Consider the following 24,988-nt stretch of genomic DNA (forward strand, 5'->3'; position numbering starts at 1 on the left):
CGCATTGGCAAAGTGCTTCCAACCCAGCCAACAACATTGCTGCTGTCTTAAAATGTGCATTACCTCCCCGGGAAGGGGACTTTAAAAGGAGTTTGTAAGAGGCTGCCGGTCAGTTAGCTCAAGGCAGGACAAGAGAACTCAGAGATTGCCTGGGATTCTGGGCCAGGACACAGATGCTCCCTCCCCCCACCCCATACTCCATCTTGGCTATTTCTATTTTATAGTACCAGAGGCTATGTGAAGAAGAGATAGAAAGGGACAGGAAGACATAAGCAACATGCTGATCCTCTGGGTTGGGTGTCATAGAGCAACATATCATTTTCTCAGCCCGAAGGACCATGAGAGCATTAAGCACCGTATAAGAAGTCTCAAGGCCAAGGAGAAGCCCACTAGATGCACGTGGCCTACAAATCAGCCCTATGTACAGACAGCAAAACCGCCAGCAGCAGTCCCTCGACCTAAAGGGGAGCACTGACTAACCATTGTTTGCCTGGTAAAATCATTTTCTAGCCTAATAAAAAGAGACATGGGTTTTGATCAGTAAGGTTGAAACTCTCTGAAAATAGTATTTACTTTGCCAAAATATGGCACTGCAAGTTTGGGAGCATTTCAAATCCACATGACATATTTAATTCATAGAGAAAGCAAAAACCTCATTTAATGACCTTGGAGGGTCACAAAAGGTGGCCTGTGAGATCACACCAGGCTGGGAGGAGGTTAGAGAAACAATCACAAGCTAATGAGTACATAGTAGAAGGCCAGAGAGAGAGAGGCAAATTGCAGGCTGGTTCCCTCGACCCTTCCCTGGTAAAGAACAAAAGACCAAAGGTGTCATTTTTTAAATACTAAATTATTGAAAAGCAAAGTCCAAACTCAAGCCTAGAATAAATGGTACTGATTTTAAATAGCCTCACCTTCAACCCAGGCTGGTTATGACCAGACTCAGGGTACACTGTGACACAGAAATTGAACTTCACACTTAGGGTCTCCTTCTTCCTCAGAGCATGTCCAAGCTATGAGCAACATCCTGAGTCTGAAGTGCCAGAAATGTCCCTTAAATGAGAACCCCTCCCCTACCCCATCAGCTGCAGGTAAAGCAGCTGCAGGGAAGAGCCCCTCAGGAACACTGGCTGTTAAATAGCTATTATAGCACAAAAGCCAACATCAGTCAGACCCCGGGGCCCATGTGGGGTGGGGGAAGGCATTGGTGAAATGTACGAAGAACAACAGATTTCCAAAAGAAATGCTCTTTCATACAAGCTTTCAAAGGAAACGAACACCCCAGCTTGGCATGATATTGGCAAGAGCTCAGGCTTTCTGAGCTCCAGGGGACCTGAGCTCATCATTTCTAAAGTCCTTGTTGGCCATCTGGTGGAATAAGAGTCAAGAAGGACTCGTATCCCCTGCAGAGTGCGCAAAGATCTCTTCCCCTTAGGAGGCGTAAGCATGCCAAGAGTAAGTTAATCTGCTTATGATACACATTTGACTGGCAGAGCCCTGCTTTCTGAAGCTCGAAGAGGTGAATGGCAGCCCAACCACTACATTAATTATCCCAAATTATGAATAAGTGGAGTATAAATGAGACTGCTCTACTGAACTTAACATGGCTTTTAAAAACTGAGCAAAGAAAAGATGTTAAATATTACACAAGCTGGAATGCTAATTTGAGAGCTACTATTCCTTTAAAATACAAAGGAATAACACTTCCAAGGAACAATTTCTCATTACAGTCTCCACAGATGTGAGAGAGAGAGAGAGAGAGAGAGAGAGAGAGAGAGAGAGAGAAGAAGAAGAAGAAGAAGAAGAAGAAGAAGGAGGAAGGAAGGAGGGAAGGAAGGAAGGAAGGAAGGAAGGAAGGAAGGAAGGAAGGAAGGAAGGAAGGAAGGAAGGAAGGAAGGAAGGAAGGAAGGAGTCTCTCTCTAGGGGGCTGGAGAGATGGAGCAATAGTTGGAAATGCTCTTGCCAAGGATCCAAGTTCAGTCCCCAGCACCTACATGGCAGCTCACATCACCTACAACTCTTTGTTTCTAGAGAGTGGCAAGGAGTAAGTGCAGCCGTTGGAACCTCAGGACACAGTTTAAACATTGTCTGGTACTTTATGGACAGAAACAAGAAAATTTAGTAGCTCACAAAGCTTAAGTCCACAGGAGGCGGGACTGCTGGTGCAGATCGTACTCAGGGGCTCCGACGTTGGGAGAACATAAAGAAAAGCCTACTGCTTCACCCACGGTGGGCACAGCAGACCACTGCGAGCAGCAATGGAGCTGTCCTTTACTCAGGTGGAGTGCAGACTCATGGCATAAGCATTTTGGAAAACTGATTGAGCCGTCCTCTTCAGAGCTGTGTATTTCAGTGCCTATAAATTACACCTCAAGTTAAGATTCATCTGGTTTTGTTTTTGTTTGTTGTTGTTGTTGATTGAGGGATTATTTCAAAAGGATTGTGTGTGTGTATTAAAAAAGTCAAAGGACAGGTAGTCAGATCATGGAATCTAAAAGCAGTTTCGAGCCACTCACAATATCTTGACCTTGAGTAAAGAAAAACTTCCAGCAAAAGGCTGAAATGGGATCTCATGGGACCACCAGCCTACAGAAAGCAGTGAGTCCAGAACCTCAAACCCAAACCTTAAAACTCATTAATGCTCAGAGGGCTCTGTCTAATTCCTCCCAGTCTCCAAACACAGCTTCTCTCACTTTACAGATGATGTCCTGGGGAGGAAAGGACTTGCTCAACATCCCTTCAACCAATGCTTATTGTAGCCTACTAGACAGAACCAGCAACAGGGAAGGGCCTGGTGTAGGCTCAGTAAGAACCAAGGCCCAGCTCAGGAGCTGTGTATCCAGGGAGTGAAGGACAGCTATGATGTCTAGAGCTTGATGGCAGGATGTGACATCAGCACACACTGTGTCCTCCATCCAAGATAACCAACACATTGGAAAATGACCACATTTTCTACTCATGCATTTGATACACAAAGGAGGCCATGGTAGTTTTATCTGCTTTCTAGCCGATAGAGGAAACATGAATGGGGAACAGATGCCAGTCCACAAACCCCCAAAGCAGCTCCCAGAATGGAACATCAGTGTCCAGGGGTAATGAGAGGCTATGCACCCTACAAAGAGGCTCCCAGTGAAAGCCACAAAACTCTGAAAGGGGACAGGCAAGGTTCCAGGAAAACGCTTTTTCAATTAAAGACATATTTTATTTAAATATATAAATGAAGAAAGTTATCCCACGGTAAAAATAAAAGAACTAATAATGAAGTCTATAAGATAAAATTTTCAAGAACTCATATAATTTTCATACTGAGAGACCCCAATTTCCATCCCCTATGTCTTCCCTGGGAAATCTTAACCTTTTCTAAAAGTGTAATTAAAAAATAAACTTATATGTCAATTTTCAGTGTGTTAGCTGGGGCTCTCACACACCACCATCGGACTATCAGAGCGCATCTCATCTCCACCCCCGTGTGAGATGGAGTGCTCTTCCCCATGTATTATCTTCAACCCCATATTCCAGGCCCTTCAACATGCATTATCTTCAACCCTGTATTTCACTGCAGCCAGGAATCCTGTTCCCTACAAACAAGGCGTCCACACCATGCCTTCATCTCTCCTTCTCCTTCCTCCCCGACCATCCTGCCCAACTCTACCTTGAAATACAGGCCACCTCAATTCTTAGCCTCAAAGCTCAGAGCCAATACTATGAGCTGTAACCAAGCCCTTGATGGGGGTGTCAGGCCCATTTGCACTCTGGGCCCCTGTCTGGCCTGTAGTCTTTCATCCTGACAGCTAATAATGCAATGACATACCACCTCACCTGTTACCTGCCTTGGGGGGGTCAAATGCCTGGCTTCCTCTCCTGAAGACAGAGCAGTACATCTTTCACTGTCTGTTACTTACGGCCTCTGGCCAGTATGAGGACAAAGTTGGCACCAAATGAGCACTTAATATACTATAAAGGAAAGTAATCTAGTGCACATTATGTATGCCCACACGCTGAAAGTAGGCATACATTAAAATGCTAGCCATGACACAAGCAGCCAGGGAGAGGGCAATGTTGGAAGCAGAATTGAAGGCTTACTTTAAGAGCAATCATCAAGCCAGTCAAACATGCAGACAGTGAAGTTATCATGGCTTTCCTTCTTTTCGTTAAGACTTATCATTTTAGTTTATGTGTATGAGTATTTGTGCCTGCATATATGTCTGCATGACAAATGTGTGCCTGGTGCCCATGGAGGCCAGAAGAGGGTGTCAACTCCTCCTGGAACTGGAGTTGTAGACAATTGTGAGCCACCATGTAGGTGCTAGGAACCAAGCTGGGGTTTTCTGCAAGAGCAGTAAGTCTTCTCAACTGCTGAGCCATCTCTCCAGCCCCATGACTTGTCCATTTAAGAACCATCCTAATGGCCATTCATTCCCCTAAGAGTACAGCCCTACTTGGTGTTGACACACAGGCTCCAGACCCTGACTACCTTTACTCATGGAGGTCTGTAGACTGAAATATAACTCCAACCAGGCACAAGAGTGGGAGGGAAACCCTGGAGGCATTCATACATCCTGTTTCCAAAAAGGAACGTGTAGAGGAGATACCACCATGAAGGAAAAAGGAAGGCCAAGCCCTGGGGTAAGATGAGGAGGCTGACTCTTCAGCAGTGGGCAAAGGTGAGGTGTGGAAAAGAACATCTATATAACGGAGCAGGCTCATCTGGCTGATCCACTGTGGAGTGGAAGAAGAAAAGAGGGGTGTTGCGTAATATTTTGTTTGCACTCTGACACTCCCAATACCGTTCGCTTTGAATGAGAGGGCGGAGCTAGATACTAGCAGACCAAAATTAACCAGAGACACATTGGAGGACTGAGGACAGATGGAGAGGCACAGGAAGTATCAGGGTGGGGCTTAGAGAGGGTCTTGACCCTTTTTGGATTGAGGAATAAGAGAAAGGAGGTCAATGATGGCTTCTCCACCGCTTCTCTGATCATTCAGGTTCTTACCCGGGTATCTGACTCCCGAGATTTTATTGACAAAGAATCATCAGATAAATCTTCAGAGGGAAATAGGGGAAGACCTTGGAGGAGCTGAGTATAGTGGCAGAAACTAGAATGCTGTGGAGATGCGGCCCACACATCCTTTAGGAGAGAGTCTGCCTTCGACCTTGAAGTCTAAGGTTCTCTCAAGTTCTATACCATCAGCCCTGCTTTCCACTTCTTTGCGCTTTCTTGATGTATCCTTGCTATGCATTTTGGTTGCTTGTTTTCAGCTGTTCAAGTATTTCTCCAATCATCAGCCATTCATTAGACACAAATTTGACCCAACTTTGGAGTTTCTCTGTGGTAAAAACAAGATATTACCTCTTCACACGGCAAGGTCCCCCGGCACAGCCTGGGGAAGCAAAGCAGGAAAGAGCACAGGCCATGTGTTTGCACTGGGCTCATCTAAGCCTCATTCATAAATGATCCTACCCAAGAGGCTGGCAGCAACCTCTGACTGGTACATCGGCTGGTGCATTGGATAGCACTTCATTATTCCACGGTCCTCCAGAGGCAATCAAGGGACAAAAGTCTCAACCTGAAAACAGTCCTCCTGCCATCTGTGTTGGGGTTGAGAGTCCATAATACATCAACTGATGACATTGAAGTACAAAGCCTAGCCATCCCCAACCCACACTTACCAGAGCCATCTGCTGCACACAGGACACCTAGAGTTATAGCATGCCAGGGAAATGCTGGACACCCACAGACTAGAAAAAATCCAAGGGAGAACTCTCAGGAAGATAATCAGATAAATGGACCTGTGGGTTTGTTCCCGTGTCCCCAGTGATGGACATAGCAAAGATGGGAACAGGGAGAGAGGGACAAGGTGAGCCATGAAAAGTAGCAGAGACCTGCCAAAGGGATGGACATGCAGGTATCATAGGAGAAGCACAGCCAACTGAGAAAGGATCCCATGAGGACAGGCCTGAGAAAGGAGAATCTGAAATGCTCTCTCTCTCTCTCTACTTTATTATGAAATGAATTATTTAAAAGAAAAGCAATAAAAGGAAGCGGTGCTCACTGACTTTCTCAGACACACTATGCTTTGGATTGTAAATGTGCCCCCAAGGGTCCAGGTGGTTAAAAGCTTATTCCCTGGTGAGCTGCAACAGGGAGGTAGGGGAGCCTTGAAGAAGTGTAAACTAGCAAAGGAATTCAAGCATTGTGGGGCCCCGGCCTGTGGTGAGGCAGTGAGTCACTGCAAAGGCCTGTGACTGCCTAGTCAGGGGTCCTAAGCAGCAGGGACAAGCCATTCTAGCTGGGGGCCTCAGAAATCATGAGCCAACCTAAACCTAAGGTACCTGTCACAGTGATGGGAAACTGACAAACAGTGCCTCCACCTTGGATTTTCAGTGGTAACCATGGTAAATGTTTTACGGCAAAGTGAGTATTTCTCAGCATTCTATGAAAAGTTCTCTCTCCAAAGTTGATTACACCGTTGTTTTACCTAATCCAATGATAAGGAATGTTGTCCTTCCTTAATCATTTCCATAGATAGAAGAGGCTTTTTAAAAAGATAGTGTACAGCTGGGAGATAGTTCAGTCAGTTTTGTGCTTATGGACCCAAATTTCATCCCATTAAAAAAACAAAAGGCTGAGTGATCCACTCTTTGTAGTATCAGCACTGGGGACCCAGAGACAGGTGCGTCCCTGGGGCTCACTGGCCAACCAGTCTAGCCTACTTGATGAGACCCAGGCTATGGAGAATCCCTGTCAAAAAACGAAGTGGATGGTATTTGAGAAAAGACACACAGGGTTGTCACCTGGCTTCTGGCCTCCACATGAACACTCACACACACACACACACACACACACACACACACACACACACACACACACACACACACGAGGGTAGATAGTCTCTAACAATGTACTGCTAAATTTAAAGGATGTGCAGGTAAGAAGGTCAGTTTTGTTTTAATGATATACCTTTCTTTTACAGCCCCCCCACCTCTGTGTCTGCCTCTTTCCTAATCCAATGCACCATACTGAGTGCCTAGGATTTCCCAAGGGAAAAATAATTCTCCTTGAGTTATTAAGGTGTCATGTCTACAGTTCACAGAGAATTACACTGCTGATCTTCTCATCAGAAGGACTAGGCTGAGTAGCTCAGAATTCTGAGGAAATCCGGCATAATGATTTAAAATCAGATTTGAGCGATCTCATGGAAAGAGCAACACAGTGAAGAAGAGAAAACTGGGGTCTGGTCCTCCCATCTGGAACCCCTGTACCCCTGAGGAAATACCTAAAAGCCTTCAGGACATGACTTCGTACTTCCTGACTCACCAACGTAACTCCTTGAGCAGTGCAGAAATCCAACTGGCCCTAGCATGTAGTCTCCTCACTGCACAAACAAAGATGGCTTACTCGGTCATCACACTGCAAGGCATCTTAATATTTTATAAACATCCACTCCAACAGAGCCAATGAGCATGTGAAGCTCACATATCGAATGTGTCTTACCCTCACTTCCTTACACTATTCCTCCACAATACAACTCTCCCTGGGAAGGTTTAAGAGTCCCAACTCCTCTTGGTCCTAGGCCTGGGCTAATTGGCATGCTAGGTGAGCACCAGGCCTCAGTGAAGGCTTTAATACATTAGCCCAGCAGTCAGGCCAGAACAGCTGCAGAACCCATCTCACAAGGTCACAGGTTCACAATGTTTTCAGCTGCACTTGCCTGTCCCCAAGCCCTTCTCCTGACTGCTCTAACCCCTCACTCTCCAGTCCCTCCACTATGTCTCCATTTCTGTTTCAGCCTCATGGCCTATTCCTTCCCAGGATGACACGTCCCACCACCCCCACTTATAGAAAGAGCTTCTAGAGTTCTAGGAATGTGAGTGCACACCAGTCTGTATATACACTTGTGTGTGGGTGTGTGGAGCCCAGAAGACAACTCTGAGTATCATACATCAGGTACCACCAACCCTCTTTTTCTTGAGACAGGGTCTCTCAGCTTCAATTGCCTTGAAGCTCAAGTAGGCAAGGCTGGCTGGCCAGTGAGGCCCAGGGATCCTTCTGGCTATCTACACTGACATGACAGCTATGCACCACCACACACCAGCTTTTTCACATGGGTTCTGGGGAGCAAAGTTGGGTCTGCGGGCTGGCACAACAAGGACTTCACATCCTGAGCCATCTCCCCAGCCCAGAAAGAAGTTCTTTATAAGGACTGACATTCTCATTCTCTCTTTCTCTCTCTCTCTCTCTCTCTCTCTCTCTCTCTCTCTCTCTCTCTCTCTCTCTCTTTCTCTCTTTCTCTCTCTGGTTTTTCGAGACAGGGTTTCTCTGTGTAGCTTTGCGTCTTTCCTGGAACTCACTTTGGAGACCAGGCTGGCCTCGAACTCACAGAGATCCACCTGCCTCTGCCTCCCGAGTGCTGAGATTAAAGGTGTGTGCCACCACCGCCCGGCCCGACTTTCTCTTAAAGAGACAATTGCTGTATGACCATCAGGCTCATTAAATAGTGCAAAGAACAGAACCTTCTGCCCACTGGTGGCCACTTCTCACTCTAGGAGAAAGGCAACCACTACATCAAGTAGAGGTGTAACTTTTAACCATGGATACATACAGGCCTAGGATGCCAGGATCCCAGCTAGCTGAAGCAACATATATCTAGCTTTCTGAAGAGAATCTGAGTTTAGACTGTGCAATGAGATTACTGTAGCTTTACAGGACACTTATAGAGTTGAGTAAAGCCAGTCCTCCAGGGGTTTTTTCCTTCTAGTATTCTGGTCTTTTTCTTTCTCATATAAATTTCAGAACCATACAGTCAATAATGACATTGTAACTCTAAAGTAATGATTAGAACTGCATTGAATCTAGAATTGGCTTGTTAGTGGTATCTAGTCATCTGATCTATATACACAGGGAGTTTTTTTTTTTTCTTTCATTTAGGTCTTACTTAAGATATATGAAATTGAAATATGCTCCCATACCCTAGAAACATAAAATACACATACAATTGATCAATACCTACAAGGACTGCATTGATGAATGTGCTTCTCTGAGTGACAGACACATCAGCTCTCCTAGGACTGGGAACGTCCGCTCTGCTAGTCAGGTCTGTATCCACCATAGCATCTCCCTGTGATCTAGCATCCCAAGAGACCTGTGCATCCCTGTGACTGCATCCCATCTCCTGGTGATCTAGCATCCCAAGAGACCTGTGCATCCCTGTGACTGCATCCCATTTCTCTGTGATCTAGCATCCCAAGAGACCTGTGCATCCCTGTGACTATGCATCCCATCTCCCTGTGATCTAGCATCCCAAGAGACCTGTGCATCCCTGTGACTGCATCCCATTTCTCTGTGATCTAGCATCCCAAGAGACCTGTGCATGCCTGTGACTGCATCCCATTTCTCTGTGATCTAGCATCCCAAGAGACCTGTGCATTCCTGTGACTGCATCCCATTTCTCTGTGATCTAGCATCCCAAGAGACCTGTGCATCCCTGTGACTGTGCATCCCATCTCCCTGTGATCTAGCATCCCAAGAGACCTGTGCATCCCTCTGCCTGCATCCCATCTCTCTGTGATCTAGTATCCCAAGAGACCTGTGCATATCAAGATCCCAGACAAGAGCCAGTGGCTGTGAGGATAGAACTGTTTCCATCTACAATCCAGCTCTTACGACACACATACTCCACACAACTACTTTTTTCTTCCCTCACTTTAGAACCCTGCTCCATTATTGTTTTGCACAGTCACTTCAGTAGTACTGAAGGATCCTGAGAGATAACACGCATCAGAAGGCTTTTGGCCACTGAGAGGCTGCACAAATAGAAGGGATTAGGATTATTTCACACTGCACAATCCATCAGGGCAAAAAAGCAGAAGATAAATTCTCCTAAACCATATGGGAGTTGAAATCTGGTACTTCTCCAGCTTATTATATAACCAGACATCCAATGATGACCAGCAATATTACAGCAGGAACTCTGACAGCCAGCCACCAACAATAAACACTAAAGGGATATCAGACAAGGAGCAGACATGAGATGTTAACCCAAGTGTTTAAAAAGAAAGAAAACAATGAGAAACTAGTCCACAAAGATAGTTTTGTGTTGGAACTAGAGAGAGAGCTCAGTAGTTAAGAACATTGTTGTTTTTGCAGAAGACCCAACTATGGCTGCCAATACCCTTGTGGGTTGGATCAGAAACACCAGCTCCAAGGATCCAATGCCCTCTTCTTGCCTCCAGAGGCACTGTACACACATGTGCACATAACTATGCACAGATACATAAATAAAAATTTATTGCAATTTTGTTACAATAAAATAAAACAATTAAATCCCTAACAACAACAACAAAAGACTGTATTGTCTATTAGAAGTGGCAAGTGAGTCAATACAAAGACAGCATGCAAGACAGAGGCAGGTGTATGCACAGACCGGCATGCTGCTCTGAGCAAGTACAGGATCCTCATCACAGAGCGGGACAGCCTTGGCAACACTGTGGCTCATAAGCAAAGTCTCAGGGACCAACCATCCAAGATGTCCGGAAGTTCTGCTGTCTTCGCTGTATCTTTAACTGTACCCCTGGTTGGAAGAGGTCTTGACAGTGCCTGCCCCACATTTCTTCCCACCTTCCACCACAGATCCACCATAGCCTGCACATCAGACTAAGTACATTAATCTCCTTCTCAGACTCCATCACCAGCCCTGCAGTTCATGGAGTCTCACCTGGGCAACACTAACCCTGAGATCATATGTAACATCTAAGAGATGTGTCTGATCATTGTGATGAAGATGGTTCCTGAGCGTGGGGCAGCAATGCTGCTAAGTGCCTGCCATGAACAAGACAAACATCTCCAGATGTCATCAGGACTGGGGTGGGGAGCACTGTCTTATTTCACCCCGATTCCTTTCTCATCCTCTGTGCCCTCTTCTGCAGGCAACACTAAGACAGCTCTTAGAAAAGCCAGTGGTGGCCTGACCAGAGCAGGACACAAATGCCGGCCTGGTCCTCCATGATTCCAGGAATCTCATTCCTCATTACTGATTCAAGCCGCTCACAACCATTGAATTATTTGTTTATTGGGGGGGGGGGGGGGGGCGGAGTTACACAGGGTCTCACTCCGTGGCCCCAAACTAGGCTTGAATGTAGCTCTGACCTGATCTTCTTATTTCCCTTTTGTTTGGTGAATTTTCTTATTGTTTATTTGTTTTGTTTTGTTTTGTTTTTTTCTGGTGGGGGTGGTTATTAAAGTCTAGGAAACAATTGAACCCTGGACAACTTTCCAGGGCCTTCTGCTGTTCTGTTCTTAAACAAGGTCTTGCTGTGTTCCCCATTCTGTCCTCAAACCTGCCAATTTCCTGCCTCACATCTCTAGTGCACCAAGAACACACCAGATAAACAGATAAATGTCTCACTTGTGAAGGCCACTGATGCCTCTCAGTCAGCTGCCTGTCTCCACCTCAGTTTCCCTATCCCACAGTTTTTTACTCTTCCTTTAAAATTTCCAGAGTCCTCCAAAGTATTTCCATCCCCTGACATAATCTGTCATTTCAAACCTTATCTTTTTCTTAAAATCATTTACTACAAGTCATAAAGTGAGAACATGTGTGAATTTGGATAGACTCTCCTGCTGTGTAACTCTGCCTCTTTGGGTGGTTAATGGGTTCATCACCATCTTCCTTACTCAAATTTAGCCCTGGGGAACACAGACTGGAATGTATTATTCCTGTCTTGGCCTAGCACATTGTCAGGCACACAGTAGAAATCTCTGACTCACTGAGCCACCTCTTTAACCCCAAATAAACTTTTGAAATAGCTGAACAAACGAATGATGGGTTGCTAAGCATAAGCTTGTCTGTATGGCCTGCTGCCACTCAGAGACACCGAAGGAATCCTGACCACGATGGAAGGAGAACAAAGGAGCTAAACGGTATGGGTGGCAGGAAGTCAGATGCAAACCAGTACTGCATGTGGCAGGAACATCAGCGGGTCCTGAAGGCCATGCCGGAAGGATAGGCAGTCATGGGCTCCCGAGCAGAAGTCCCAAAGTCAAGGGAGTGTCTACTTCCCAGTGAGCTTCATACAAAAGGCAGAGTAGGTGGGATGGTTACAGTGGCCAGAATTCTGAGATTCCAATTCAAACACTTGCCTCTAACACAAGGAGGGCCATGGTGATCCACACAGAAAAATCAGTCACAGGTTAAAGGAAAAGATGACTTTCTCCCACTACCTACTAATGAAATTGCTCACTGTAGGCTTAAGATTCCAAAAGCAGAGCCCTTGCATCTGACAACAGGAAAATTAATTTGATGAAAAATCACTGGAATGAGCAAATGAATGCACATCAGCTCAGGCATGTGCCCCAAACTGGCACACAGTGATTACGGCCATAATTATAGCTACTCTGGCAAGGAAAGGTGGCTGAGTTTTTGCAACAAAGCGAGAAACCACACATGATAGATACTATCCTCGTGAAGAGTCTCTCACACTGCTGGAAGGAGACCCATGCAAAGGCAAGCTGGTTTAAGGAGGGTGGAAAGGCAGGGTCTGGCATGAAGCACGGGGTGGGGGGGTGGGAAGCAAGAAAGAAGTGCCCCTGGCAGGAGGCTCCAGATTAACCTTGCTCATGCTTTGTGGTCCTGTAGAGAAGGTAAGAACCACAGTACAGCATCAACTAAGCAGAAAGTAGAGTCCTGGGCTGCCATGTCTCCTGAGTTCTCATCTTGTCTGGACCGTGGAAGCTCCTGAAGATGCGCAGAACAGACAGTACAGTAATGAATTTGGGGTAATTCTATACCAAAGGCTCCCCCCACACACACCATCTTCTTTTCTGCTGTTCGTTCTTTCCTGGCACATGCTATGGCTTTACTGGCAAGGGTCTCCCCAAGCACGGCAACTCAAAGCCGGGTAGTGGGGGTCAAGGCAAGCAGCACAGGTGAAGGCAGCCGGAAAGGCTATACCAGCCCAGACCCCAGCACTCCCCCTACTAGTGCCCCCAGCCACTGGAATGCAGCATTAGCCTGGCTTTCTTCCAACTCACAGAGCAGACAAGGTCCAGAGACATCAGGGTCACCTGAGAGCTGGGCCGGATCTCCCTCAGACTTAGAGCCGGAATCTGTGTTCACATGGCCTCTTGTGTCCACACTAATCTGAGAAGGTTCTGCTCCACAGATCATGTGTCAGGCTAACTACAGGTACCTAGCCCAAAGCCACAGTCTCTCCAGTGTTTTCCCACTCATGCCAACCGCCACTCACGCCGACTGTCACTGTGGATTGAGTCGATTGCATCGAAAGGATACATGCAAGCCCAAAGTACTTGTGAGTGCAATGTGACTTGGAAACAGTGTCTTGTCTGATAACATTAAGTTGGCATGGAGTCAGGCATCAGGAGAGTGAGCACTGGTTGCATATGACTGAAGAGGAGAAAGGACACAAGACGCACACTCACAGGCAGAACCCCCATGAGAAGATGCAGACTAGAGCCAGATGGATGTGTCTATGGGGCAAGGGTGGCTGAGGACTGCCAGATTCTGTCCCAGACTACACAGAAGGAATCCACCTGCTGGTGCTTTGATGCCAGGCTTCCAATCCACAGGCCCATGAGAGAACGAATTGATGCTGTTTCAAGTCACTGCATTTGAAGAAGTGTCTTTGTGTGATCTCAGGAAATTAATACAGCTTCCATGTTAACTAGGTCTTTCACCTTCTGGACTCTGGCATCTTGTCAACACTACTCTCTAGAAGGCCTGGCCTGTGGCTGTTTCTCAACCAAGTGTAGCCATTCCTGTCACGGTTGGCTGCTCCTGGGCTGCCAGACTCAGCTGTTCCTCTATAAGTCTTTTTCCTTATGCAGTGACATGGCCTGCAAAGTCCCCATGAGGAACATCACAATCTGCACATAAGGTCTGTATCATGTCCATGGCCGCCCTTCACTACCCACTGCCACACAGTTGAGCAGCCCCAAAGGAAAGGAAAGGAAAGGGAAGGGAAGGAAAAAGGAAAGGAAAAAGGAAAGGAAAGGAAAAAGGAAAGGAAAGGAAAGGAAAAAGGAAAGGAAAGGAAAGGAAAGGAAAGGAAAGGAAAGGAAAGGAAAGGAAAGGAAAGGAAAGGAAAGGAAAGGAAAGGAAAGGAAGGAAAGAGGATGTTGTTTGCTTTGGGCAAGACTCAAAACATGGCTTTCTTAAGCTGCTTGCTGGTCTACCATGGTCCGGTCCCTCACTGGCTAACATCCTAAGCACAGCGCGCTTCTCCTCCCCAACATGGCCAATAACCAGAGGCACACAGGAGACAAAGGCAGGTGCTCAGAGACTAAATGGATCCCTCCCGACTTGATGCCTCCGAGAATGAAGTGGAAGCAAGCAGAAGACGAGCCTCACAGGAAACCAAGTCCAAGCATCTTATTTAAGCACCGGGCGGAGAGAAAGCACAGACGTCTCATGTGAGAGACAAGTCCTGAGAGCACAAGGGGCAGTTTCGGGAGAGAAATGTGAGAGGGTTGGACACTGAAGGCCTCAGGGTGGACCAGAGGTAACAAGGCTTCTGCCAGGACTAGAGATGGCCAGCCAAGCCCCTCAAGAGCCGCTTATGAAAATGAAAAGGGGAAACCACCTCTGGATTCTGAAAGAGGAAGTGGATTAAAAGAGCTACAGTACAACCAGCAGGTGAGAACAGTGTGCTGGAGAAAAACATTGGTGGGTCAGGCTAGAGAGATGGCTCAGTGGTCAGGGACGCATACGGATTCTGCGGAGGACTCAAGATTGGGTCCCAGCACTCAAGTCAGGTGGCTCACACAACTGCTTGCAACTCTAGCTCCAAGGGGATCCTATGCTTCTGTACTCTTCACAAGCGCATGTGTGTGTGCAAGTGCATGCACACACGTGCACACATGAGAGGGGGGACGGGGAGGGAGAGAAATTATTGGTTATATTGCAAATCTATGAAGTTATTAAAGTCTACCTGTAAAAAGAAATCCATAGCATATATGTTACATGTTGTCAGCACTGCCACTTTTAAGTTCTGAATCAACGCGTTTTTAACCAAGCACTGACCAAAATCAGATGTGAGGAAATGTGTCTGAACCAAAAATATACAGATTTTTTTTCTCATCATTCCCTACTCGGGACCACTATTTACATGGCATTTACACTGAATTAGGTAACATAAGCTATGCAAACAGAGAAGATTTGATGTAAACTGAGCACTCTCAGTGAGGCAAAAGAAATCTTCCCTCTTCTTAAAAAATTAAGTTAATAATAAAAAATAGACTATAGAGGGGGATGGACAAAGGTTATTTGCAAATGCTATTTCATTTTTCTAAGGGATTTGAGCATCTCAGGTCTCCATCTGACTCTGTTGAGTCCTGGAAGCAAAGTCCCATGTACACTGAGGAAGAACACTCTGCAGACATAGGGCTCGTCATACAGATCTGTGTCTGTGTGGGATCACTCCACACGCAGGGGAAAACCACATGACTGCAGGATGGAGTGCCCAGAACAGCCACTGTGAGAGTTGAGGTGATGAGTGGGCCTCCTGGGTCTTATGGACTTGAACCCAGGGAGGAAAATGGAAGAGCCTTGGAGGGAAGGTGTGAATGGGCACTGCTGTCATCACGGAAGAAGCACTGCGCAGGTCAAAGCTCTGCGAAGCCTGACTTCTCATTTGTGGAAGCTATCACATCGGACCATTAGTTGTCATCATCCCTTACACATTCAGAGTTTCTTCTGGAGAAAAGAAAACGGCGAACTTTGAAAATTGTGAGAAGCAATACAGACCCAAGATGCCAGCTTAGAAGTAGATAAATAAAAAGCAGTAAAACTTTCCCATGCAGAACAATTTGTCATAAGACACAAGGCAAAGACGATTATTTTCAGGACATTATAATCAGGCCTCTTGGAGGGCAAAACCCACCCATCCACTCCAATTCAACTGATTACAGAATGGCACCATTCCAACACTGCTCCTTTTAGGAAGGCCAGATGGAAGTCACACCAGGAGAGGGTGACAAAGGGGACACACAGGAGGGCTTCCCCCTAAGGGTAGTCCCTGGAAGGAGACAGACTCACATGCCTCTGTGTCATTCTCAATGCAGGAGTCTCAAATTCAATTAGTCTTTACTCCAGACCCAGCCACATGCCCAAGTGGGAGGGACCTGCGGCTCCACAGGACAGTGGAGAAAGTGCAGAGAACTATGGTAATATATTCATCCTGCTCTGTACAGGAAAGATGGAAAGGAGCCCCAAAGAACAGCAAAAAGCTTATAGATGCGGGCTGACAGCCATTAGCCCTTGCTGAAACACATAGCCTCCCAGCGAGCAATTTTACTACTGAAAAACATTAGTCTAGAATAGACTAAAGGAGACTAAAAGAGAATAGAAAACGCCTGAGTGCATCCTGTGGGATAAGGGTTGACATTTTTTCATGAGCCATTTCCAGCTTCGTATATACAACAAAGGCACTACAAATGAATGGGCACAGAGAAATGAAGAAACATACACTGCAATCCACACACCCATCCAGCACAAACATACATGCTCACTCATATATATTCACATGTGCATTCAAGCACAGACATACACAATGCTCACACCCCACACTGACGCACACATACATCAGTAAATTACATACAGACACATACTCACACAGCATTTACATGCACACACTTGGAGGCATAGGCACCATGAGAACATGACATGACCTGCACCCTGGCACCAGCAAATCAAAGCAGTTACCCCTGGCAGCGCTTTGAGAAACAATATTTAATCCTAGGAAATGCCCCAGGAAGAGAAACACTTTCTCAACCTAAGACACTGCACGATTCTATTTCCATTTCAACGTGGCAAAAAAGGAAGAGTAAAAATAGCATGTGAGCCAGGACTCAAGTCCAAGGACCCCTTAATTCAGCAATGCTGAAAGGGCAAATGTGGGGAGATCATACAGTGCCAAATGAACAGTAAAGGAAGAAACTCGTCTTCCAACCTGCAGATGGAAGGCCTGCAGCAAGCCTGAGCGTCACTGAATTCACCCATGTTTTACAATACAACACCCACCGGAGGGAAGGCTTTCCGGCTTCTACTGACAAATGCCTTGACTTCCAGGGAGGCAGGCAGACACCAGTCAAGCCCAATCAAACTTAATCATGTAAGAATATATTTAGCCAACTAAAATTACTTCTGGTCTCGAAACTTCCTGGAACTGTTTTTTATCTATTCTTGCACAATGTGTGTCTGTTTCGCTCCCATGCCACTGCATTCCTCAGTAAAACATACTGGTGGAAAGTTAATTTTAACCCTGGAAGGCTAAGGCAGCCTTGGGCAATATCACACTGTCAAAAACTACCAACTTAAAACTTTTAATCTATGTAGGACACGGCTTTCTTCATAGATCACCAATTTAGGGGGAGATTCACGTCAAAATTGGGCGAGGGATCTCAAGGCTTGGCCAGGAACCACCTTGGAGGCAGAAGGCAAGCCATAACCTTACTCTTGCTTGACCAGGAGAGTCACCTTGGTCACTGTGACAGGAACCACTACTGAACACACATAGCCTCGTCACAGACAGCATGTCAGAGCTTTACAGCTGGGAGAGGACTCGCTCAAAACACTTTCAACACAGTAATGACAAAGGACTCGTTTGAATTTATCCACTAAAAGAACACAAAGGAAGGAAAGATACTACTGCTTCAGTGTGGAGAGTGAAGCCACAAGGACTCACTTGGAAGGTTTGCTTTTGTTCCTCGCTGGAAGTGTTGCAGGCAGCAAACTCCAAAGTGCACAGCTTGCTTGATCATAAATCAGCCCATAAAAGTCTACATAACAGAGATGCCCAAGGGTGCTGGAGCCAGGGACTGCTCCCCAGGGCCTCTCCACACCCGGTCTCTGGGATGACTCCATGCCAGTTAAGTCCTAGAGGAGTCCTAAGCCTTCTTCCCAAGGACAACAGAACAAGAGGTGATCATAAATGTTTGAAGAAGGGCTGGGAAGATGGCTCAGCCACTCGAGTGCTTGCCTTGCAAGCACTAAGAGCTGAATTCAATCCCACAGAACTCATTTTATAAACAAAAACAAAAACAAAACGGAGGGGGGTGAGGGGGCAGGCAGCAAGATGGCTCAGCTATTAGAGGCCCTTGTATACATACAAGGCATGAAAAGCTAAGTTCCTGAGAGCATGCATATATAAGCCAGGTACGGTGATGCACACTTAACATCTCAAAGACAAGCAGGCACAGAGAAGAAGATCCCTGAAGCTAACTAGTCAGCCAGAATAGCCTAACTATCAAGCTCCAGGTTCAGTGATAGACCCTGTCTTGAAAACAGAAAGTGGGCTGGACATGATGGTGCATGCCTTTAATCCCAACACTTGGGAGACAAAGGCAGGTGGGTCTCTGGGAGTTCTAAGACAGCCTGGTCCACATAGTGAATTCCAGGCCAGCCAGTGAAACCTCATCTAAAACAAACAAACAAGGTGGACAATACTTGTGGAATGACAACCAAGGTCAAATTCTGGCCTCAACATACACACACATACCTTACACATGCATCTATACATACACAGACATATACAAAAGAAATGGGTGAAGAGAAGGAGCAAAGGAACAATGGAATCATCCCCTCTTCACAGCCTGAGGCCTGACTAAAGCTCCATCTACCTCAGCATCCCTCCCAGAGTCTCCGGTGCCAGATGCCCTGACAGGTTGGCTGCTAAATTGACTTTAATAAACTTCCCTTATCTATATAAAGTAGATTCAGAACTTCTCTGGAATAGAGCCAAGAGATAAGCCATAGTTCAGCCACCTAGGGAGGAAGGAGATGCGAACTCACTGCATATAGACCAAGATCACACTCGTGACTCAGGGGCTCTCAGGCCAGGAGGGAGCTGCCTGAACGTGATGGAACCTACCTTCACCCTGACTGTGAGCTCTGAGATGCTGCTCATCATATCGTTGATGGACCGGAACAGCTGCAACAAGGACTCCACGAAGTCGGCCTCCCCTTTGTTTTCATACAGCCTGCAAGAAACACACAACACTGTGGGGACCTGAGGAGAAGCTTCCGCTGTGCACCCTGCACCCACAGTAACTAAGGGAGTTGATGGGAGTGTGAGGTACCATTTCCGGCATCCATCAAACGGGAAATGGGATTTGATACACAACTATTGAGGTATGCATCAGAGTGGCGGACTTACAATACATATTGCTGACACAGTTCAGAAACGGAAAAAGTATGATATATACAAAGGGAAGTCTGGAAAGGAGACAGAAGGAAGGAAATTGGGGGAGAGAATGGATCAATTTAGCTTTAATCTCCCCCCCACACCAAAAAAACCCCATATTCTCACTTGACATGCTTTGTGCCCACTGTCAATTATTCATTATCTGATTTTATGGACTGTGGATAGAGCCCAGGCCTGATGCATTCCAGACAAGTGTGCTATTGTAAGAGCTATATCTTTAAGCTTCTTGCCAATATTCCTAACTCCTAATGTTATGTAACTAACATAAGGAGAGTTAATTGTCTAAATGTGACAGGCTCTTATAACTATTTGAAAAAAATGACATTATATGGGTAAATTCAAAATAATTTTGAGAAATAGCACTACACCCGTGCATCCATTTAAGAGGCAACAAGGCCCAGAAAGCTGTCAAGATCTTCAGCTCTACCTTAAATGGACAATAAGGCTCTTGAATGCTGCTTCCGTGGATGCTGATATATGCTGCTCATCATAAATAAGTCCCATCTATAAATTATTTATTAGCAGTTACTGCAAGTTGCATTTACATTTTAAAATGTAGCAACTCAGATGTTTTATTAATGTAAACCAGTTTTCCTGCCTAATTAAAAATATACCCCACCTGAAACTTGTACACAATGGAAAATTTCATAAACTCAGTGATAATTAATTACCCCAGAGGTAATCTTACATTTAAATGAGTTCCATTCTAAAGCAAGGAATTCTGTATAAAGTGGGAAATTGCAACCGAGTGCACCTGTTTTGTAAATAAAGGTTTCCAAATAGAGGTTTGCTTAAATGATGTACTGAACAATTAAAATTATAGAGTCATGAACTTCTGTTCGCAGGTGGTAAGGAAACAATGGCGGGTGCTGCTGCACATACCTGGGAGGTGTCATGATGCTATAGAACGAACGTAAGGAGACTTAATTGTCTAAACGTAACGGGATCTTATAACCATTTGGAAATGACATTATAATGGGAAATCCAGTAATGGCACTACAGCAGTGCATTCACTTAAAAGGCGATGGGAACCAGGAAACTGTCAAGAACTTCAGCTCTGCTTTAAATGAACAACAGGCAGTTTGGATGCCGGTTCCATGAAAGCTTATATATGCCACTTACTGTAAATAAGTTGTAATTTTCTGTCACCCCAGGACATTTGCCAGTTCCTGGAGCTGCATGGTGTGTGAGACTAAACACTAAAATGAAAACTTCTAGAAAGCCAAGTGGAACTGGTACCAGTCTACAGAGGAAATAACTTGGGTTTCAAAAATCAAGGAATGGGACTTTCAATAACACAACAGATAAAAGATAAAAAAAAAAAAATACAGCAGATTCTTTTCTAAAAAATATTATTTTATTTATTTATTTTATTTATGTGTACATTTGTCTGTGTGAGGGTTTTGGAGTCCCTGGAACTGGAGTTACAGACAGTTATGAAGCTGTGATACATGTGCTGGGAACTGAACCTGGGTAGTCTGGGAGAGCAGCCAGTGCTCTTAACCACCAAGCCATCTCTCCAGCCCAACACAACAGATTCTAGAGTGGGAACACTGGAGAACCTTGGAAAATGAAATGCAGACTGCAGCTTACCAGGTCTACAAGGCACACAGCCTACCATAAGCTCTCATGAAACCAAGTACTCAGACGGGCCAAGTCTAAAATGCAGGCTTTTGTTAGTTTTAAAAGTCAACCTAGGCTCATCAGGAAAGATGGTTTTAATGAGAAATTATCTAGACCAAGTTGGCCTGTGGGCATGTCTACGGAGGGCTACCTGGATTAGCTGGTATGAGAAGACATAGCCCATTGTGGGTGGCTCCATTCCCCAGGTAGGGGCTCCTGAACAGTATTAGAAAAGACAAAGCTAGCTAACAGCAGACAGGGTCCATTTATTATCTCTTTGCTCTTGACTATGGCTGTGCCTGCCTTGACTTCTCAGAAATGATAAGACTGTGACCTAGAATTGAAAGACAAACCTTTTCTCCTAAAGCTGCCTTTTGTTGGGGTATTTTTACCACAGCAACAGACATGACCAGGCTTACAGTACAGTGATGTCCAAGCACAGTGTCTGACAAGACCAAGAGGCTCAACCCAGGAGATGGGATGAGCCACCTCAGGAAGACACATAGTCTGGAGCTTCCACAGTTTTGCATATGTGTAGTCCAGCCTGCAAACGGAACTCATTAACCTCAGCAAAAGTTGGTTCCCATGGCCAAACCAAAGAAGAAACGAAGATAATGACCCAGAGTATAGGAGATTTCCTGTAGTCAGTTGATGGGAACATCAAAATTAGAGGAAATGTGGGGGCTGGGGAGATGGCTCAGTGGTCAAGAGTGCTGGTACGATTGCAGAGGACCTGAGTTTGGTTCCCAGCACCTACATGGAAGCTCACCACAGGCTCCAGGGAATCCAACACCTTCTTTTGGCCACTGTGGGTACCAAATGCATGTGTTTACACACAGAGAGAAACACACAAGCAGTCACACAAATAAAAAATAAAACATTTTTTTTAACTAGAAAAAATAAAATGATAGAATGTCAGAAAAATAAAAGGTGGGGACTAAAACAGAAGTCAAGGTGGATCATTGCAGGGCACAAATGGATCTTTAAAATGCAAAGTCTCACATTAAACAATGTAATAATATTAGGAATTCACTGTATGAGCTAACCAGAAAGTAGGCAGAGCAAGAAATAAAAATAGCAAAATGGAATTCAACACAGAGAAAAGTTACCAAGAACACAGATGAAGGAGGATAATAGAGAGAAGAGCGTGGAATGGGGAGGCAGAGCAGAGAGATCTAGGACACACATAACTGAAGTATCAGCAGAAAGCCAGGATCATGAGGGAGGGAAGTCATTAGAATGATGATCAAAGACTTCAAGCCTAAACCCCAAATAGTCAATGCAAAATAAATCCAAGGGAAAGCATTCCTATGCAGCCCACACAGGTTATTTCCTATGCAAATAACCACAGAGATAAACCTTGAGGGCAGCCAGAGGCAGGGGACACATATTACTCTATCTTTAAGGATGTAACAATAACAGTGAGTCAGAAAAGAGACTTCACACCAGAAATGATGGAAAGCAGAAGAAAATAGAATAACACCTGGAGGAAGGAAACTGCCAATCTGGAGGGCTGTGTCAAATGAAAGTATCTTTCAAACACAGACATGAAATAAATCATTTTCATATACACAAAGCCTGTAGCTGATTTCTTCTAAAGGAAATTCTAAGGGGAACTCTTTTGACAGAAGGAAAACGACCCCTTAGGGAAACCTGAAGTTAAGAGAGAGATGAAAGCAATTCTATCCATAGAGCACAACCAATGAATGCCAACGATACCAAACAGCCATGTGTGGCCGAGCTCAAAATACGTGTAGCATTAAAGTACGTGGCGATATCAATGCCAAGGACAGAAAGAATGCATGGAGTATCCATGGTCTGCCGTTCTGAATGTAGCTATTTTCAAAGGATCGGAAACGGTCATTTAAATGATTCTTTAAATTTAGCAGGCATGTTTCCAGCTGGGATAATTATCAAAAAAAAAAAAGTAGTAAAAGATGTTTAGCATGTCAAGACAGCAAAAAATAAGATGGAAAATAGAAAACATTAACTGGTATTGAAGAAATCAAGGGGAGAAACGAAGAAACAGGGAATGTGGTGCTTTAAAAAAGCATAGAAAAGTAACAGAAACAAACGTGTGAAAAAAATGTACAAGTTGAAATGATCAATATGGAATCATTTTGTGCTAAACCACTAAAAACAAATAAATAGGGTTGGGGAGATGCTCAGTGGTCAAGAGAGCACTGCTCTTGCAGAGGACCTGAATTCTGTTCCTAGCACCTTGATTAGGGAACTCCCAATTGCCTAGAATCCTAGATTCAGAGAATCTAGCACCCTCTTCACCCATCTATGAACACTAACTCACATGCACATATCCCCACACAGACACACAAGATTTTCAAACGTTTTTGTTTCTTTAACTAAATAAGGCTGGGAAGCTATAAGAAAGGGATCCTATGCATAGTTACCAAATATTATCACCAGAAAGCCCACATCTGCACAGCAGCTGCAATGCCACCATGCAGGTCCTCTGCCCAACACCTGCCTGCTGTGGATATTGATTGCTCTGTATACTGTGAATGTGTTGCTCTGATTGGCTAATAAATAAAGTGCTGATGGGCCAGTAGCCAGGCAGGAAGTATAGGTGGGACAAAGAGAGAGGAGAATTCTGGGAAATGGAAGGCTGAGTCAGGAGACACTGCCAGTCTCTGCCGCAATGAGAAGCAAGATGTGAAGGCAGAACTGGGAAAAGGTACCAAGCCACGTGGCTAAACATAAATAAGAATTATGGGTTAATTTAAGTGTAAGAGCTAGTCAGTAATAAGCTTGAGCTAATGGTCATACAGTTTATAAATAATATAAGCCTCTGTGTCTTTACTTGGGTTCAAACAGTTGCAGGACTGGTGGTTGAGAGAGATTTGTCCTGACCACCAGTAGGCTGGGACACAGAAAAACTTCAGCTACACCTGCCTCCTCAACCTCAGATTGATGCCACTCCTGCTATGAATCTTCATGGACAACAAGTACCATTTCAAGTGTCTGATGTCATTCCATGTCTTTGAGCTTGAAAATCACTCCCTTGCCTTACATTGTGAATGAAAATGTTCCTCATAGGCTTTGATGTTTGAAGGCTCAGTCCCTAGCTGTTGTTGTAGTTTGGGTAGGTTTAAGAAGGGTGACCTTGGAATAGGAAGTGTGTCACTGGGGGCTGCAAACGCACAAGCCATTACCAGGTCTCTCACTCCGCTTCTGCTTGCAGTTAGAGATGGGAGCTGTCAAGTTCTTCTTGGCCACCATGCCTGCTGTTTGCTGCCTATGCTCCACACTATAGAATCTGAGCCACTGGAACTCAAATAAATAAAAAAATAAAAAAAATAAAGTTCAAATAAATGCTTTCTTCTACAGGTTGCTTTGGGAATGGTGTTTCATTACAGCAATAATAAAGTAATTAATAGAGATAGATAGATAGATAGATAGATAGATAGATAGATAGATAGATAGATAGATAGATGTAAGAGACAGATGAAAGATCAATGGATGAGAAATAGATAAATGATACAAAGAAATGATAAACAGAGGGATAGATATGATTCATAGATGAGGACAGACATAAATATATACATAGAGATGATAGATAGATAGAGAACTATATATGAGAGACCTAGATAGATTACAGAGTAGATAAATAGACAAGATAGAACATGTAAGTAGTATTCTAGTATCTTTTCCATTGCTGTAAGAAAACACTGACCAAAACTAACTTAGGGTAAAAGGGGTTTATTTAGCTTATACTTCAGGTCACAATCCTTACTGAGAGAAGTCTGGGCAGGAACTCAAGCAGAAACAATTGAAGACCTCTGCTTACTGGCTCACTCACTGGTTTATGCTCAGTTACATTTCTTAAATAACCCAGAACCATCTATCCAGGGAATGGTGCTGCCCACAGTGGCATGGACCTCCTAGATCAGTGTTTCTCAACCTTCCTAGTGCTGTGATCCCTTAATACAGTTTCTCATGCTGTGGTGACCTCAAACCATAAAATTTTTTCATTGCTTCTTCATAACTGTAATTTAGCTACTGTTATGAATCATAATGTAAATAGCTGATGTGCAAATGGTCTTAGACAACCCCTGTGAAAGGGTCATTTGACCCCCAAAGGGGTCACAACCCACAGGTTCAGAGCCAGTGTCCAAGATTAACTGGCAA

At 44.8% G+C, this 24,988-nt stretch overlaps 1 protein-coding gene across 1 annotated transcript in view; it reads right to left on the minus strand.

Annotated features, from left to right (window-relative positions):
• Dock1 (dedicator of cytokinesis 1) overlaps positions 1-24,988 on the minus strand; it is a 516,647-nt gene that overhangs the window by 360,120 nt on the left and 131,539 nt on the right. Inside the window, 1 exon segment of the mRNA XM_052714776.1 lies at positions 18,887-18,995. Coding sequence (XP_052570736.1) covers positions 18,887-18,995 — 109 coding nt within the window.

The sequence above is a fragment of the Peromyscus californicus genome, unplaced genomic scaffold (assembly GCF_007827085.1).
Source record: "Peromyscus californicus insignis strain IS unplaced genomic scaffold, ASM782708v3 Scaffold_4__1_contigs__length_199733344, whole genome shotgun sequence".
Taxonomy (NCBI): Eukaryota; Metazoa; Chordata; class Mammalia; order Rodentia; family Cricetidae; genus Peromyscus; species Peromyscus californicus.